Below are 18,660 nucleotides of genomic sequence, written 5' to 3'. Positions count from 1 at the left end.
CTCTGCGATCTGTTACGTACTCCTCCCTCTCTTCGGAGCCAGCAGCGGCGCAGGAGCTGCCGTACCTCGTCTTTCACGGAGGAGATCCCGAAAGCCGGAGTAACAGCTAAACCCCATACAGCCATGGCAGAAAACGCCGGCTTAGAAAACCACCGCATCAAGAGCTTTAAAAATAAGGGGCGTGATGTCGAGGTGAGCTGACATATAAACGCTAGTTTTCGTAACATGACTCGAATTAGATTTATGTAGAAAACGACAGTCTTTGGGCCTCCGTGGGGAGCCTGGCCCCGGCAAAGCTCCCTGCCAGCCAGCCAGCCTGCTAGTTAGCAAGCTAGCTGGCTAGTGCGAGCTATAGTGAGGAGTTCACCATCAAAGGTGCTATCTTGCTACCGGTAAAATTCCTCGTAATGAACCAAAGTTGGTGATAGCTATCAAGTTCGTACCAGTGGCTTGTAAATATTGTAATGTTTGTGAACGATAAACTGTGTTCTATTTGAATCATTGGAACTGGGGAAATTAAAGGCAGACGATGTAGCTGTCAGTGCCAGCTAGCGTTAACTAGCTACTTGCAGAGACACCGGTCACAAGCAAGGCTGGGCCCTCCCGGCTCCGTAATCCTGATGTTCGCTCTGTTTTACAGCCAGCTGAACTCAAATGACACCCGTGTTAACTCGCGACTGTCTCACACAATTGCCATATTAAGCAAAAAGATAAGTGTGTGTGTAATTAAATGTCTGTTCCACATCCACCCTAACCAAATATTGCCCCTCCTTGTTAGCTTGCTAATGTCAAGCAAATGACTAGCATGCGATGCCAGGTGAGGCGGCTGTAGAGGGCTGCTAAGCTGGTTAGCTGAAAGGTAGTGATGCGGTGACCTTAGCTTTACGGTACATTTTCAATCAGAAAAGCAAACTACACTGAAATTGCTACAACACCACGATAAAGTGAGGAGAGGCACCTTAGGCACAACATTAAGCTTGCATTGCTGTTAATAATAACTTTTTCTGACACTGCGATTTTATATGAAATTTCTTAAGTTAATCTTAGACATATTTCCTAATAAACAGTGCTGTTACACAATAAATGGTGAGGACATTCATATCAGATTCGCTGCTAAGACTCATTCTAGAAAGCGCCATCAGTAGTCTGTGTGCACAGCTGGCAAATCTACGCTGGGCATTTTGCAGCATCATTCATCTAACGAGTCTAATTATAAATTTCTCTGACAGCATTTGACTGCAATGCTCATTGACATGATTACCAAACCATTTGGGTAAAGGCTGGGTTCAGAGAAGTCAAGATAAACGAAGCTGGGACAAAAGGCTCTAATGAAGTACCAGATATCTAGGCTTTTTTTTTTTTTTTTTTTTTTAAAGATTACATATGTTATTTTTGGATTTCATCAGAAAACAACGCTCAGCCATGGCATTCACCAACAAAGACACACTTGTGCTGGGTTGTTCTGATCTATTGGTAATCCTGCGATAATCCTCAAACAAAGGTATGTCTGGAAATGGCCTTTCAAAATCCACCAGTTTCCAGAAAAACTACAGTTTCTAAAAACACAGATTGAAGACCTTTGGGTGGTTGTTTTGAAACTCGGAGTCACTTTGACAAGCACATGGCTACTATGACAGGCATATTTGTGCCAAGTGAATTCCTGATGCTATTTTTGACAACTTGTCTGACCTGGGTCCTCTTAAGAGTCTCGGCGTGAATTTGAGTTTTTGTAAACGGATGACTCAGACTACAGCAGAGGGGGGGGAAAAAAGCCAGTTTGGGGTTTTATTTATTTAGGTCAGGCATAACAGATTGCTCTTCATGTCTGACACCATTTGGAACAGCAATGAATTGCAAAGCAGTAAAGTCTCGCTGCTACAGGCCGTAAAACCCTCCTTTGTTTTACCGCACATCATACACAGTGTGGATATTGGACAGGTTGTTTTTTGTTTTGTTTTTTTGGACTCCCAGTAACAAATTTGAAAAGAGTTTGTTTGTTTTTTCCTCATTTTTTTGGTGTGTCTGGTAGCACCTGTGTGCCCTCATCAATTTTAATTTTATTTAAACATAATTGTTGTACCAGTATTGTAGGAATTTTTAAATATTTTAGGTCCATCAAACAATCAGAATTTCAGCAATGAATCAGTTTAAATGTTTTGGTCTAGTTTAATTTCTCTTAACAGTCAGGCTGGACGGCTACTTTTCATCTCGGCAAAGGAAAACATTTTTCAGCGTAAGCGTCGTTATTGTTGTTTTGCTGTGGTTGGGAGACACCTCTGCTCTGCAGCCTCCCAAGTTATGACTTTCCCAAATTACGTAAGAGGCTATTTAGGAAAGCAACATGAACCTCTTCAAATAGTCACAAGATCTGAGACCATCTCAAACTGTTCTGGATGAATTGGAAACCCAGCAGACGCACAAATACAGCAATTAGTTACTCTCTTTCTCTGCTTGTCCTCTTTCTGAGTTGTTTTATTATGATCTCACTTTCAGTTGGATTGGTGATGGTTGCTTTTTGTGAGATACAGAATCTTAGTTTTTCATCAATTTTGTGTCACCTGTTTTTGATTGTTTTTTAAAAATATATCCATTAAATCACTTGGCGTAAAAGGCTACAGTTTCTATTTTCTAACCACAGTAAATGACATGATTTCTCAAAAGTGGGGGGAAAATTTCTCATTTCCTGTTGTGTGTTTTTGTGTGTTTGTTTTCATTGCAGACTATGAGAAGGCATCGAAATGAAGTGACAGTTGAGTTGAGAAAGGTGAGAAACAATGCCCGATTCATCTACACACAAGTATTGCAAACCTTTTTCTGTTTTCCAACCAATGGATTTGGGCGTATTAGGTTTTAATATGCTTCATATGGATGTTTCACATTAAGAGTTTCTACAAACGCTTGGGACATTTGGGAAGAAATCTGCCTTTGCAACCTGAAATTGCATAGACTGAGGGTTTAGCTTTAGCAGTGCTTTAACCAAAAAGTAGCAGCAGATTCTCTGCTCCATCTGTCTGCCTAAGAAGCATTCAGGCACATGATTGAGCTATAGCATGCTTGCCCTTGTCCAGTATACAATCACTGTGGTTAGATGCACATCCGGGTGTGTAGACTGAGTAAATTACAAGCCATTGTGCTGTTAATTAACGCAGCTGGATTGATTAAAATAGGATTCTGTGTGTTCTGTCAGAGATGTGAGACGGGCAACTGAAAAACAGAGCTGAATAGCTGTATTAATAAATGCAGCTTATGAAACTTCTATATTTATATTTTGTAGAGCACAGTTAACATCCTGATGCTGTTAATAGAAGATGATCTGCACTGTAGGTCTGCTTCAGGTGGTTCTGCCAAGAGATTTGCATACTCAAAAAGGACTGGGATTACTTCTGATAATTGTTATGCCATCTGCAAATGTATTTTTGCAGTAAAATAGGATCTTAATTGAATGCAGTGTGCGCCAGTGCAAGAAAAGTACCAGAGGCTTCAGAATATATTCAATTTCTACTTTGTGTTGCTAAATGATGTAAAACGGCAACAACAAATGGTTCTGGATTAAAGTTTATTTGATCAACTTTAAATACGGAGATTACATTGAAAGGGCAAAATAACCTTAATTGTTTTATCTTCCTTTCCTGTCTGCATGGAGTGTTAGCTTAACATATAAATGGGAGGTAGATGTTTAATATTGTGTATGGTGTCATTTGGGTATTTATTTTGTTCTGCACCACACACTTAAAAAGGAAATCAGTATGATGTTATTAAAATGCAAACACGGATAAGATTTTTTTTAATCCACTTTACCCGATCAGTTTATTCACTGCTAGTATGTTTAGTTTTGAATCCATATTTTTGGGGGTATTTCAAGGATTGGCCCAATCGTTAACCTCTCGGTATATCATCACTTTTCATTTGCTGGGTAATATTTTCAACTAATTGTGCTGCTTCTTTAGGGTGTGGAGTCATTAAAAGAGATGTGATTCAGTTAACTGATCTTAACTTAAAAGAAGTATTGCATTCATTCTGCTCTCTGTTGTGGCTTCATCAGTGAACACATATAAATGAGTTCACTGAAAAGTCTGCGTGTCTCAACAGTACCTTTTCTACCCGATCACAAGTGATGTGCTGCAGCTTGTATCATGTTTTTCTGTATGTGATTCTATTGGCATTACTCTAGTATGGGTGTTTTCTGTTGTTGTTTTTTTTTGGGGGGGGGGGTGTTATCTTTAGACAACTCCCTGGCTGTTCTATATACAAGAACTAGAATCCATTTAGGTTATGTTGTTGAAGCCATTCCTACACAGGGCTCCTAATCTTTTAATTTGAGTTATTTTTTGCATCTGATTTTTTTTTTTCTTTTTTTTTTTTTTTTTTTTTTTTTTTTATTAACGTGTTTGAGAAGAATCATTGTTTTTGTTGCACAAGTTGTTAGTCTTATGTAGATTTCTACAAATGTATCCTTTGTGGACACTAAAGTGCCAGATAGATATTCCTTACAGGTCCTGCAATTAACACCATGAGGACAAAGTCATTTGTAGATATTTTATAGTCAGATTTTATGATTTAAATGACTGGAAGCCAGTCCTCAAGAAGCTTTAGATCAGAAACAAGATCTGTATGATCATGCATTGAGACTTTGAAATTTGTCTTTAATTGAAATTGTGGCTCTTAAAGATTTGAGCTGTTTACCAGCAGTTGCGTTTTTACAGCAGGGAAACCAAATCCCAAGTGAAACCACTTCTTAGAAACTTTCTTTTAAGCTTACTGATGTGTCAGAGCCTGTTCTCACTTTTATGTAGTTGGAGGCTGATTTCAATTTATTGCCGCTGCTAGCTTGATGAGGAATATAGCAGGTTTTAATGGTCGACTTGCTAGGAAAATGGGAAGTAGGTGGAGTAATTTATTGAAACTTGTGCAAACATGCATGGAAACATACAGAATATGAGGCAAAAATTCTAATCACCTTGGAAGTCAATATTTTGTATGACCACCATTTAAAGCTCTTTGGATGTTGCCTGCTTTTTTTTTTTCTTTTCCTTTTTATTTATTTTTTTAAATGATCCCACACAGTTTCAATACTGTTGCTTTGAAGGGGTCATTTTTGTATTTTTGTTGTTGTTGTTTTTATGTTTGTTTTTGTTTCCCCACCCCCCCACCCAGGTATGCTTTTGCAGCGTGTTTGGGTTTGTCATGCAGACTCTCTCCAGATGGTATTACATGGTGGATTAAAATTTTATGGTACTTTTCTCTGTTCATAATTCCACCAATTTTGCGAACACCTCCAACACCACTGGCTAAAATGGAGCCCCAAACCATGATGGCGGCTGCACCGTGTTTTTCAAATGGGTGTAGATACACTCTACCTCAAATTGACAATCATTTGAACTATAAATTTCAAATTTGGATTAATCTCTCGAACCATTCTGGTTGCCACTGACTTTCAGTCTAGTTGATGATCAACTGAAGGGTCAGATGCATCTCAGTTCTGTGAGAGGATTCCCCCCCCCCGCCCCGGACGATACTTCTTAAGGACATGACTTTCAGATGCTGTAGAAGATGGCCTGGCTGCTTTCTTTCCTTTTGTAAAGCTCAAGACTCTTGTGCAGGACTGTATATTTCATGTTAAAAAAGCAAAACAAAAAACTAAAGCTTTAAGATAAATGTAGTGGGGTAAATGCTGTGCCACTCGTTAGAATCACCTGCATGTTACAAGAGGGAGGCTGGCTGCTCTCAGCTTGAGCAAAAGTGTACAGGAAGTCTGCCATATTTAAAGCTCCAAATTAATTTGTCTGCAAATACTTAGAGATATCTTTTATTTTAGTTTCTTCTTGATTTAGTTTAGCTGTGTTTTGTCGCTGTGTAAAACAAACCAGAAGTGGGTGGGTGAAGCTAGAAACCTTTTCTTCACATTTAAACTTTGCATAGGTGGTTTGATGGAGGACCTTTATTGGTATTTTAATGTGAAAATATTGACTGCTTATTTATTTTTAAACTGACCCTAGGCCAGTTGGCAGTTGGTTAGGGTAAATGGGGTTCTGTAGAACCTGCAAGAAATCCAGAAGCATGTTTTTGTTCATCTTCATGTCATGTTCATTTTAACCGCGTGTGTGAAATTGACACACTGTCCCTGTGTTTTTGTAGTTCCCAGTTTCCCCATATTGGAGGGGTAGCTGGTTAGTGGAAGGTGAAAGTGACTCTGCTCTAATGTAGTGTAAAGTGAGAGAAATTTAAATTGACTGTTTCCAAGTAACATTTCTATAAAAATCTGTTCTTAGCAACACAGCATTGAACAACTGAACACTATTAAGACGTTGCCATATATAATCACCACACTTGGAAAAAAGAAGCGTATAAGATGTATAAGACCTTCTAAACTTGAAATTCAAATTAACACGTAGTAAACTGTGGCATTGTGCTTTCAGGGAGAGTTGGAGAATATGGTAAACTAATGCATAAAGCAGCACAGCCTTCAGTAGCTGGGAATGTTGAAACATAAAATATTACTGCTGAGGTGGTCTCAAGTCTGGTACATTCCATTTGGATCAGAGCAACAAAAAGCACTGCACTAGCTGATTAGTCATCAGTGACGCACATCGGCACTCTGAGCTGGAATGTAGGGCAAGGGAATCTCCACCTACCACTGACTCGCATGTCCTGTAGATTGATACCGAATGAAAATGTTTGATGGGGACGCCGAGGGTGTTGAGGGTTAAAGGGTAAAGGTTCAGCGTCTGTTTGCTTTGTGGGTTCTCCTGAAGGCATTCTTTTCTGGATTAACCCCTATGATACGGGATTCTTTTCATCTGGCATGCTGGATATCCCGCAGAAAATGAAAAAGTTTGGCAAAGAGAAAAACGCTAGGCCTAGATTCACTGTTGCTGTAAGAATTCATGAATGCATTAATGAATACTTTCATCTCCTCCTCTCATTGGTCTTCTTGTCTTTTATCCTCTTGTCAGAACAAACGAGACGAACATTTACTGAAGAAGAGAAATGTCCCGCAGGAGGAGAGTCTGGAGGACTCTGATGTCGACTCAGACTTCAAAGGAGTAAGTGTGGGTGTGCGGTGGGTTTGATTTGAGTGAGCGAGATGTAGCGAAACCGGACTATGTGGATATCAGGTCAGAAGGGTTAAAAAGGTGGGCAATGTACCGCGTATGGGATATGTCAATAGGATTCCAGTTTAAAAAAAAATTCACATTTAATTTCTCATCTTTTTAGATTACAAGGTCGTTAATTAGTATGCCAGGTGATACTGAGAGGAACCCCACTTAAAGTTTTTTTTTAAATTATTATTCAGCCTGTATAGTTCTCATACAACCAGGGGAGGATGAAAGAAAAAGAATGACATTGTGTAATATCTTGCCAGAAGCCTGAGCACCAGGTGTCAAAAGCAGGGAGGGTTCATCGCACTGTTAAGACTTAACAGTGACTAACACCATAGAAGATTCCAGTCTTATAAAATCTCAGTACACACTTTGACTCACTGTAATTGCAAGAATTTTGCAACATTGTTTAGAGTATTGTAGTTGGGTATAAAACATTTCATTCACCCCATACCAAAGCCCAGAAGAAACGTTTGCCCCTTTGGATTTTCAGAAACAAAGGTAGTCTGATATAAAGGTCGAATGTGCAGCTTTCTGCTTTTTTGTCTTCATCAGTATTATCTGAAAGCAACCAGGAATTTCACATATGTGCACTAGAGGTGCTCCCAGATGAACTAGCAGGTGCATATTTACAATACCAGTTTATTATTTGACTTGTGAGGCAGAGAAAGAATGTGTTGCAGTACCAAGAAATACAAAATTGTAATGCACTATTTTGTAAAATGTAAATCTTACAACCAAGCCAACTGTTTAACAATAGGTGCAAAATCTGTAGTGATTCTGAATGTGTCACAACAAACAGCAAGTAGGCTATGCAGCGTTAGTGCAAATGGCTAATTTTTGTCTTAACATGGTTCACATGATAAGCCATCTTTGCAGTTGGTCTGCAATGTTCTTCATCTTTTTGGAGTCATTCCTCTCAAAATGATCCCACACTTTGGATTTCCTGTCCAGCCTAGTAAATTTAATAAAGTTAGTTAGTTTGTTATATTAACCCCGAATAACGAATAAAATGCACCATAGTGACAATGTGTAGCGTTAGCTCTTCACTTGCTATTGATTGCATGTTCTTAGCAAATTACGACATTGCTAATATTCTTCATTTTCTCTTTGTTTAGCAAAATGTTACGCTCGATGCCATTCTACAGGTACGTTTATCTCGTTCACGCCTTTTAACAAATATTGAATCCTTTCCCAAATGTACCAGCAGTACCACCTTAACTTTTGGCTAGTTATGCTGATGTCTGTTATTGCTCTTGTTCACTGCAGAACGCTACCAGCGATAATGCGGTTATACAGCTCAGTGCTGTACAGGCAGCCAGGTGAGTAGCTGATGAAAGACTTTTGTATAAATACCAGTTCTTCCTTGTGTTTCCTGGTGTTAACTTTTTTTTTTTGCATTCTATTTCTTAGAAAACTGCTCTCAAGTGACAGAAATCCTCCCATTGATGATTTGATAAAATCTGGGATCCTGCCTATTTTAGTCAAATGCCTGGAAAGGGATGACAAGTAAGTGTGCTTCCTAAGTAGTACTTTTTTTATTAAAGTTTTTTAAAATTATTATTTTGTTTAGCTTTTTGTTAATGTAATAACTTTTATTATTGATCCTGCTGCATCATTTCTCTGCTGTAGTAGAATCATTGTGTGCATGAGAGTGTTTCCCACTGTGTCCACACGTTAGAGTGTGTGGAGGCATGCAGGGCAGCTGGCTCGTCCTCTCAGTACAAGCCAAGCCAAATATATCAACATTCCTGTCTCTCGGAGTTCCCCAATTCCCAGGACCTTGTGTTCACTGGGGGGGGCAGGAATGAAAAACTCGAGTGAAAGAGCTTGTAAGGAAGTAATTGTAAAGATTTTACCATGGCAACTAACAGCTGATAGCATCATGTTGACATGGGATGGGGGCTGTTATTAGATATTTGTACATCAGGACTGGACTATTAAACTAGTTGATAGGGTGTTTTTTGGTTTTTTACCCCTCTCCACTCCTCCCCACTCCAGCGATCATCTCACTTCACTTCACCTAATTGTTGCCAATGCTGTAGCTATATTTAGCAGCTTTAAACACCCCTTTTTTTTTTCTCTTCTTTTTTTCCCCCCCTCTTCCCCAAAAGTGCCAAACAAGTAATTAGGGAATAAACGCTCAATAGTACTGCACTACAATGACAAGCTTTTGCTCTCGGATGGCAGACACAGCACTGCTTTGTGTGTGTTGTTTTCAGTGAGTGGCACTAGCAGCAGTACCCTTAAAATATTCACTGCTGATTACTATTGAAGCTCCTGAACCCAAAAATCGTATTCAGGGCAGCCCTTAATATGTTGCCATAGCGCTGTGGCAGAAACCCAAGCCAGCTCAGCTTGATGTAAAGCCTCACAATAGAATTTACAGCATGAAAACCTCTGCCAATTAAAAATGGACAACCTATCCTTTGGAGGTCTATAAATTATCTGTGAATGCCTGGCAGGGCAGGAAATATAGCGGGTCTCTTCACAACTGGTTACCTCCCAAAAAGAAACTGTTTTATTCTTTTAAATCCCAGAAGGTGAAACTTAGAAACTTCAGATCATGGCAGGTTGTCTGATGAAACATTTCTTTGGGAAGACGGAATTACCATCCTTTGTTACAATTAGCTAGCATTTGGCTGGTGGGTGGCGTGAGAATCACTTTTATGTGTGTGATTTTTATTTTGTGTTGCATCAGTTTTCCTAAACTCATTTTAATGATGGTTCTCCATTTTGAGTGCAGTTAAACTGAATGATACAGTTTCTAGACCTTTCTGGTGTCAGATTTGTTATCTGTCACAAGACTTTGGACTACCTGTATTAATTCTGCTGTTATAGTTATCTTTTTCTTGAAAAGCCAGCCGTTGAAAACTCGGTTCTCTAAATAAGCACCACAGTTTAGTTAAAGCATGTTTTGCTCTAATTAGTTCAAGAAGGCCAAAAACAAAACAAATATGTTAAGAATTTGAAATTGCAAGTGGGGGGGAGGATTGCACATGGATATTATTAATTCCTGCTCCTTCCATTCTGCCTCGTCTACTGCAGAATAAATGAGCTTACTTTGTTCTCTAACTGGTTTTGTTTTCTCTCTGTCTTACAGCCCGTCGCTTCAGTTTGAGGCAGCTTGGGCTCTGACCAACATTGCCTCTGGGACATCAGCACAGACCCAGGCTGTGGTTAAATCCAGTAAGCTGACCCCACGGTTCATGTTCCCCTGTGTTACCCCTTCAGTCTGTGTTTATATTCTGTCTGCAATTTGCCAAGCAAGCATATTTATTTATTTTTTCACCCAGTAAGGCTTAGTTGGTTTTTGGGATAATGCTTTTTTTTCTGCCTTAAAGTAAAACATGGTTATCTAATAAAACTAACATGACTCTATAGCTAAAACCATGTTTAATATTCAAAAGATAAGATGGCTGTTAGAGATATGGAACAACTTAGTTTGAAATTATGGAAAGCCCCATATTAAAAACATGCATGTTTGCTGAGAGTTATAATGAGGGGTAATTTATACTTAGACGTCTACATGGCACATTTAATCATGTTGGCATTTAAAAAAAAAAAAAAAAAAAAAGACACAGCATCCCTTTCTGTTGCTGGGAAAGCTTTGTGCTCACTTGCTATCGGTTTAACATATTTTAATGATAAATTTGTAAATTTTGAAGATCATGAACAAATTGGTTTAGACAAAAGGTTTCTTTATGGTCCAGCCAGTGCATCGAATGAATCGTACTATAATGGTTGTAGCGTATGTATATATTTGCATTGTACTTCCGTTTTCTCTAGATGGGTGGGCCAATCTTGACAAAATTTGCATAAACACTGCCAAGGCACTTTGAGTGCCAACATCTATATGACACACATTTTATACAGATGCCACAATTATCTTTTTTTTTTTTTCTTTTTTTTTGTACATTTGAGAGTTCAATTGAGCACCAAATGGAGTGTTGGATTGAAATAGTGTGTCGCACAATATAATGTACACTATTGCCAAAAGTATTCACTCACTCATCCAAATCATTCAATTCAGGTGTGCCAATTGCATCAATGTTAATATGTGTATAAAATCAAGCACCTAGGCATGCAGGCTGCTCCTACAAACATTTGTGAAAGAATGGGTTGCTCTCAAGAGTTCAGTAAATTCCAGTTTGGTACCTTAATAGGGTGTACCCAGTGCAGCAAGTCCGCTTGTGAAATTTTCTTGCTATTAAATATTCCACAGTCGACTGTTAGTGGCATTATAACAAAGTAGAAGCTACTGGGAATGACAGAAACAACAGCAACTCAGCCAAAAAGTGGTAGACACATGATGGTCTGCACAGAGGTCGCCAACTTTCTGCAGTCAGTTACTACAGACCTCTAAACTTTACATCACCTTTAGCTCAAGAACAGTGTGTAGAGAGCTGCATGGAATGTGTTTCCCTGGCCTACCAGTTGCATCCAAGCCTTACATCACCAATTGCAAAGCAAAGATTTGGATGCAGTGGTGTAAAGCACACCACCACTGGACTCTAGAACAGTGGAGATGTGTTCTCTGGAGCAATAAATCACTGTTCTCCATTTGGCATCCGATAGAGGAGTCTGGGTTTGCCAGTTGCCAGGAGAACCGTACTTGTGTGACTGCACTGTGTCAATGGTAAAGTGTAGTGGGTTAGTGGATTATTGTGTGGGGCTGTGTTTTAGGATTTGTTATAGTGAAAGGCACTCTTAATGCTTCAGCATTCCAAGACAATTTGGACAATTTCATGCTTCCAACTCTGTGGGAACAGTTTGGGGGCAGCCTCTTCCTGTTCCGAAACAACTGCGCATGAATGCACAAAGAACGGTCCATAAAGACATGGATGAGCAAGTTTGGTATGGAAGAGCTGCACAGAGTATTGATCTCAACCTGGCACAACACCTTTCGGATGACTCGCAGTGACTGTGAGCCAGGCCTTCTCGTCTAGCATCAGTGTCTGACCTCACAAATGTGTTTCTGGAAGAATGGTAAAAAAAACTCCATAAACACACACCTAAACCTTGTGAAAAGCCTTCCCAGAAGAGTAGAAGCTGTTATGGCTGCAAAGGCTGGGCTAACATCATTTTAAACCCTATGTATCAAGAATGATATGTCACTCATGTTCTTATGCATGTGAAGGCAGATGAGCAAATACTTTTGGCAATATAGTGTGTCATAGCATCATACTGTAATGATTGTAACATATGCATGTTCATGTTCCCGTAGTAAGTTGAATCAAATGTCTGGATTTCACATCACCAAGTTGTGATTGTGACCATAAAGAAACAGAACTGAGTGTAGGTCCTCAGCATTTTGAGAGTGCGTAGAGCCAGTTACCAAACCATTTCATTAATGGCCATAACACATTACTACATGTGTTACAGCTATTTTTTTTTTTAATAGTCATTTAACACCTGAGTCATTACGGTGCCCCTGTAGAAAGCTGTATCAATTAGCATAGAAGCCTATTGTCTAAAAGATGTAGTACTTGGGAGTATAGCTGAATCGCTTTCTTCATAATACAGAACACATCTCTAAAGTGGAGAGGACCTGCTTGTATGAGGGGTGTATGTGAAAAAGGACCATTTATCTCACCTCTCCATAATAACTGTTAGTCCTAAATGAATAAGGTGTCAGTGTCAGTTTCATCTCTGTTAGTCTCTATAGAAATACAAGTGTCTTAACCCATTGTGGTCCAGCATGGTTGCAGAGTTGGAGCAGATGTAATGATGGTTCAACACATTACTGTACGTAAGGCAAAAGTCTGTGTTGGCTCATTCTGCAAGACAAGTGGTGGACATTTGGACTCATGCTTAGTTTGTTTTTTTTAACCGCCCTTGCTAGGTTCTGATCATTTAAAGGTGGCAAAATAAACAGTCCATCACCCTGGGCGTATCTGATAGTTTAATTTTTGTGCTTCCAGATGCAGTGCCCTTGTTCTTGCGACTGCTACACTCTCCTCACCAGAACGTATGTGAACAGGCTGTGTGGGCTTTAGGAAACATTATAGGTGAGTGTCCCTCTATGATAGATGTGCTTTTTGTTTTTTATTTTGTTTTTATTTATTTTAATACTGCTTGGAAGCAACCATCCAGAGTTCTGTTGACCTCTGCCCCCTTGCACAATCAGGTGATGGGCCACAGTGCAGGGATTATGTCATCTCTCTGGGTGTGGTCAAGCCCCTGCTTTCTTTCATCAATCCATCAATCCCCATCACCTTCCTCCGTAATGTTACCTGGGTCATTGTTAACCTCTGCCGCAACAAGGATCCACCACCACCCATGGAGACTGTGCAAGAGGTGGGTGTGACTGCATGTGTATGTGTGCGCGTGCCTGCGTGCGTGTGTGTACCAGCTCTCATGTGCCATACAGATGGTTGTGTTTCTTTGCATTTGACTCTGTCACGGCAGGCTGAGTCACGCAGAGCTTTTACAGCACATTTTCAGTAGCCAAATCAGCCTTTTCACCCCGGGGAACTTCTGACTAGAAAGCTCTTTCGCTGACAATTGAAGTCTGGTTTTGACAGCTGTTCCTGTTGTGATGTTTTTTTTTTCCTCCTGTTTTTACCTTCATCTATTCCTTTGCCTACTTCCAACCCACTCACAACCTACTTCTTTCCCCACAGATATTGCCTGCCCTCTGTGTGCTAATATATCACACCGACATAAATGTAAGTATCTGGCTGAGCTGTGATTATTCAAGTTATCTGTTTACTAATTTACATAAATTCTAAAGACAAAATTTAGTGCTTAGTTTTTTCAGTTCTAGCAGTATAGTAACTGTCTCAATTCTTACGTGTTCTGACTCTGTGTATAGATCCTAGTAGACACAGTGTGGGCTTTGTCCTATCTGACGGACGGAGGCAACGAGCAGATTCAGATGGTCATTGATTCTGGAGTTGTTCCATTTCTTGTGCCTCTCCTCAGCCATCAGGAGGTAAAAGTTCAGGTAAGACTAATTAATTCCCCCCACCCGGTCCACACTCTGAAGCCAATTTTTATTTGAAGTTGTATTCCTCTTTTGTTCACAAACTACAGACGGCAGCTCTGAGGGCAGTGGGAAACATTGTGACAGGGACAGATGAGCAGACACAGGTGGTTCTCAACTGTGATGTTCTGTCACACTTCCCCAACCTGCTGACACATCCTAAAGAAAAAATTAATAAGGTATGAGATCCACAGCCTCAGCCTTTAGAAGAAAAAGCATAATGAGCTTAGTTTCTTATAGCTTTACATTAAAGTAAATGGAGAGTAAAGTAGTATTTATTTATATTATATTATACAGATGTCTTTCACTGTTGAGAAATGTAACAGGAGCAGGTTTTTTGTTGTATGTAGTTATTTTATTTAGTTACAACTCTCAAACTTTTTGAGTTTAAGTTAAACTGGTACTAATCTGTACTTAAAATCCATTATTTAGGTGAAATGTTAAAATATTTTTTATTGAAGCAGATTCATTCTATATAATACACTGAATGCAGTCTTTTTTTTTTTCCTTTTTTTTTGACCATTTGTGATTGGTCTGTTTGCAGGAAGCAGTCTGGTTCCTGTCCAACATTACAGCTGGGAACCAGCAGCAAGTCCAAGCTGTGATTGATGCTGGTCTGATTCCTATGATCATTCACCAACTGGCTAAGGTTTGTGTGGTTAGAAATTAGGGGAAGGGGGGGGGGAAAAAGCTCAAGATTCTGTCTAGTTTCTGTTCAGTTCTGTCCCCGCATGGTACCAGACACACGATGTATAAATTCATCTTGGCATTTAGTTGCACTGACACTTTTTTATATTTTCTAGCCCGAAAGCAGAACAGTTTCTGATAGAAGACACTGAGACTGAATGCATATTTGGTCTACATATTATGTGTATTTTGGCAATTTGCTGTGTAGTACATTTTGGTGACAGCCTGGCTCTCTACAGGGTGATTTTGGCACTCAGAAGGAGGCAGCATGGGCCATCAGCAACCTCACCATCAGTGGGAGGAAAGACCAGGTGAGCTTGGCTTGTGGACCAGACAAGATTTTTTATTTATTTATTTATTTATTTATTTTTTGTACTTGGTTTAAAAAGATTTGCTACAGTGAAATGGGTATATGTTGTTTTAATGAAAAAAACAAACTGCATTTCTTCACTGCAGTAGGAAATGTTTGGCTCATTGTTTCTTTCAAGAAGCAGAAAAATAATAATTGTAGGCTGAAGCTACACAACATTGACTTAAGTTATGAAGGTCACTGTGAGTGCACTTTCCACGCTTGTAACCATGTACCTATGTTGTAATCAAGTATGGATGTGGTGTGTATGTGTGGGTTTGTGTAGGTGGAGTTCTTAGTGGAGCAGAATGTCATCCCTCCGTTCTGTAACCTGCTGTCCGTGAAGGACTCCCAGGTGGTGCAAGTCGTCCTGGATGGCCTGAAAAATATTCTCATCATGGCAGGAGATGAAGCCAGTACTATTGCCGAGATCATAGAGGAGTGTGGAGGTCTGTGTTTGATGGTTTCCTTGTATCCTCTTAGAAACCATTTAGAGAGACTTCTTGGTGTAATTGGATTGTTTATCTTACTGAAGTTGCTTTTTTACAATGTTTGTTTCTAAAACTGTTGTTTTGTCTTTTTCAGGTTTGGAGAAGATAGAAAATTTGCAGCAGCATGAGAATGAGGATATCTACAAACTAGCCTTTGAGATTATTGATCAGTACTTTTCAGGAGACGATGTGAGTTAACCGCCACCATGCATCTCACTTTCTGTTATTTTGGATTTGTTTTCCTTTTTGGGCAATGTCTTACTCTAGCATTCGATCTTACAATGTTTGTTCTGTTTTTCAGATCGATGAAGATCCTAGCTTGATTCCTGAAACTACTCAAGGAGGAACCTTCAATTTTGATCCAGCTTCCAACATGCAAACAAAGGAGTTTAATTTCTAAAAACCAGGATGTTTGGTTCAACCAGTTGCACGGGTACTCTGTAATCACCCCAGACATTCATCCATCTCTCCTCCAATCTGGCAACCTGGTACAGAAGGATATACTTAGCATCACGTCAACATGGAAACTCACCACTGAAGGGTTTACCCACCCCCACCTCTGCACTATGGGGTGTTTTTGATTTTTTTTTTTTTCTTTTTTCTTTTAAATGGTCATCGTTCACAGAACACTGCAACCCTTCATAGGAGTCCTTGTTATCCAACAGGCACATTCACCATCTGGCAACCTGCATCAGGAAGATTGTCAGTATTTTCTGCCAGAGCTTCTAAAATGTCACACAGAAAGGAAACCAGAAGGAAGGAAAAGCCTTCACGGAAAGATTCAATTGCCAAATGTCAAGTTCTCACAAAGACGGAAAAACATAAGCACATTTTCAGACACATGAACACGCATGCATATACACGCACTTTTTTTTGACACTTAGAAGAATTTGTGTGCATACTTCAGTTAGAAGCCATCATATCACTCATGGGGAAGAAATACTGCTGTTTGTTTGTGCTTTATTTTGTGCTTTCCCCTTCCCTGGATTGTCCTCTAGTGTTACTTCACAAATGCACACTGACATACTACAAGTACATACATTAATACATTTCGTGACACTGATTCCTGATAGTCAGGGCACACCAATACCCTCTCTCTCACCCAGTTTAAAGAGTTAATCCCAGAGCTAAGCCATGATTAACCACGGACCCCCACTGCCCTCCCAGGAGAGTCCTTGGGCAGGTGGAGGGGCGAAAGGGCTCTAAGGCAACAAGAGGACTCCGTGGCAAACTGACTGACGGGACTTCTGACTCAATGGCGTCACTTTTTTAATGTGACCTCTGTTGAATTATCAAACTTACTGTTTGTTTAAAAAAAAAATCATCAAAAATGTGAAGAAAATGCCATAATTCTTTTTTTCTTTTTTTTTTCCCCAATACAACTGTTAAGACCTGCTAATCGCCTGCTACTGATTAAGCAAAGCGGCAAAATTTTTATTTTAACGGATGTGAATACCTGTCACGGGAGGAAGCACCTTTGGGCGAAGGCACAGAGACTTAAGAGGAGCACATCAGCTGTAGCGTTTATCTCCCCCCGCCACCCACAGGACATCCTCCTTCTGAGCTCAGTCACGTCCTGGGATTCAGTAAACTGTTTGCTCGGGACTCCCCTGTAATGTGAAACTCTGAATGGAGGGAGGGGGTTTAACAAAAAGAAAGAACACAACTTAAAGCTAAAATCATCCTAATTGCGATATGACCTTTCTTTTTTTTCTTTTTTTTTTTTTAAATTTCGCTACAGACAAATTGGTTTCATGTTTCCGCTTCTGCTGGTTGGGTCTGTGGAGCTTCCTTTGTATTACTATTTTATTTTTTAGGTTTTCTTCAGTCTTATGCACACGTCTGAGAGGCATAACGATGTCTGACTGCAGAAACGACAAAAAGGACCTACACTCACTGAAGACTAGACTTGTACAACGAGTGCAGGTCCTGATCTTTACATTACTTAACTACTTTCGATAAAGAGGTCACATGTCATCACTCAATTTGAATAACTGTACAAAAACGTGATGTGTATCTCTCCTTGCCGTCTAATGAATATATATTTACATAAAGCCTGTACAAAGCTGCTGCAGCTGACAGTCATTGGATGGACGATAACTGTCAAAGATGGCTGGGGATGATCTCTATTTTTTTTTTCCTCCTTTTTGAAGCAATATTTCTTTGTTTTATTGTTTTTACTTTCGACTTGCATATGTATTGTGATGACATGCTGATAGATTGGAACAGGCTGGTTTTGTTTTTTTGTTTTTTTTCCTTCTCTCTCTCTGTAGTGGTGACGGGCTGTTTAAAATGTACCGTCCCGTGTCCCGGTTGATGTGTAGGCTTGGGGTAAATGTGTCAAACTTTAATCCCAATCATAGCCCTGGTCTGGAATACTTAATGATCCCACCCCCCCGGTTGGCTGCTAACTACTTAGAGGGGTTCAGAGCTGGGGTTTGGGGTGGGGATTGGGGGGGTGGGGCTGGGAGTCACACTGGGGCTTTAAATGCTGAGTGGGCTTGTTATGAGCAGCCCAGGCTTTTTTTTTGTTTTTGTTTGTTTTATTTTCGGGGTTTTTTTGTTTTGTTTTTTTGGGACTAGCTGTTTATTACTGAACAAAACTATAGAGAGGGTGTACAGTCATGAACTAGCAGACTAGACCGAGCCACTTTAAAGATTTACAATTTCGTTGCCTTGTATCCGCATTGGATACAAGCTTATGTTTGTTGCAAGATTTTTACTTGCTAATGAAAAGTTGTTTTAAATAAAATAATAGGAGAAAAGCAACAGACAGCGTTTTGGCCTCTGATTGTTTGTATCTTTTTATAAATTTTAGATTGAATTCTTCTCTTTAAGGTGGCTCACTGATGCTTTCAACTCTTGTGCATATTAAAGACGAGAATGAGTTGAAAATCATTGTGCCTTTTGTTTTTCATTTCAACTACAGCTAGGTTTTATCGAATAGAAACGAGACTGAGTGACTGGAGAATCTCTAAATAGGGGACGTGGCTTTAGTAATGCGTAGTCTCCTTGTTGGAGTTTGCCAGTAGAAATGGTCAATGC

The 18,660-nt window shown here is 39.7% G+C and overlaps 1 protein-coding gene across 1 annotated transcript; it reads left to right on the top strand.

The window, feature by feature from the left end:
• Positions 1-54: 54 nt before the first annotated feature.
• On the top strand, positions 55-18,057 carry kpna3 (karyopherin alpha 3 (importin alpha 4)). Its single transcript, XM_063497418.1, has 17 exons — positions 55-192; positions 2,720-2,764; positions 6,954-7,043; positions 8,219-8,248; positions 8,370-8,422; positions 8,514-8,609; positions 10,204-10,289; positions 13,025-13,111; positions 13,231-13,400; positions 13,727-13,771; positions 13,918-14,049; positions 14,139-14,267; positions 14,633-14,737; positions 15,015-15,086; positions 15,411-15,573; positions 15,710-15,804; positions 15,917-18,057. Exons 1-17 carry the CDS (start codon positions 124-126, stop codon positions 16,013-16,015), a joined length of 1,566 nt encoding a protein of 521 aa, XP_063353488.1. The 5' UTR covers positions 55-123; the 3' UTR covers positions 16,016-18,057.
• Positions 18,058-18,660: the final 603 nt, after the last annotated feature.

Source organism: Pelmatolapia mariae, linkage group LG16_19, assembly GCF_036321145.2.
Source record: "Pelmatolapia mariae isolate MD_Pm_ZW linkage group LG16_19, Pm_UMD_F_2, whole genome shotgun sequence".
Lineage (NCBI taxonomy): Eukaryota > Metazoa > Chordata > Actinopteri > Cichliformes > Cichlidae > Pelmatolapia > Pelmatolapia mariae.
Note: the sequence above shows the minus strand (reverse complement) of the source record. Positions and strands in the feature narration are given on the sequence as shown.

Excerpts from the sequence above, each read along its gene's own strand:
- kpna3 (XM_063497418.1), top strand. The coding sequence starts at position 124 with ATGGCAGAAAACGCCGGCTTAGAAAACCACCGCATCAAGAGCTTTAAA. Across the intron at positions 10,290-13,024 it reads CCAGGCTGTGGTTAAATCCA|ATGCAGTGCCCTTGTTCTTG; the intron begins GTAAGCTGACCC and ends TTGTGCTTCCAG. Across the intron at positions 14,268-14,632 it reads CTAAAGAAAAAATTAATAAG|GAAGCAGTCTGGTTCCTGTC; the intron begins GTATGAGATCCA and ends GTCTGTTTGCAG.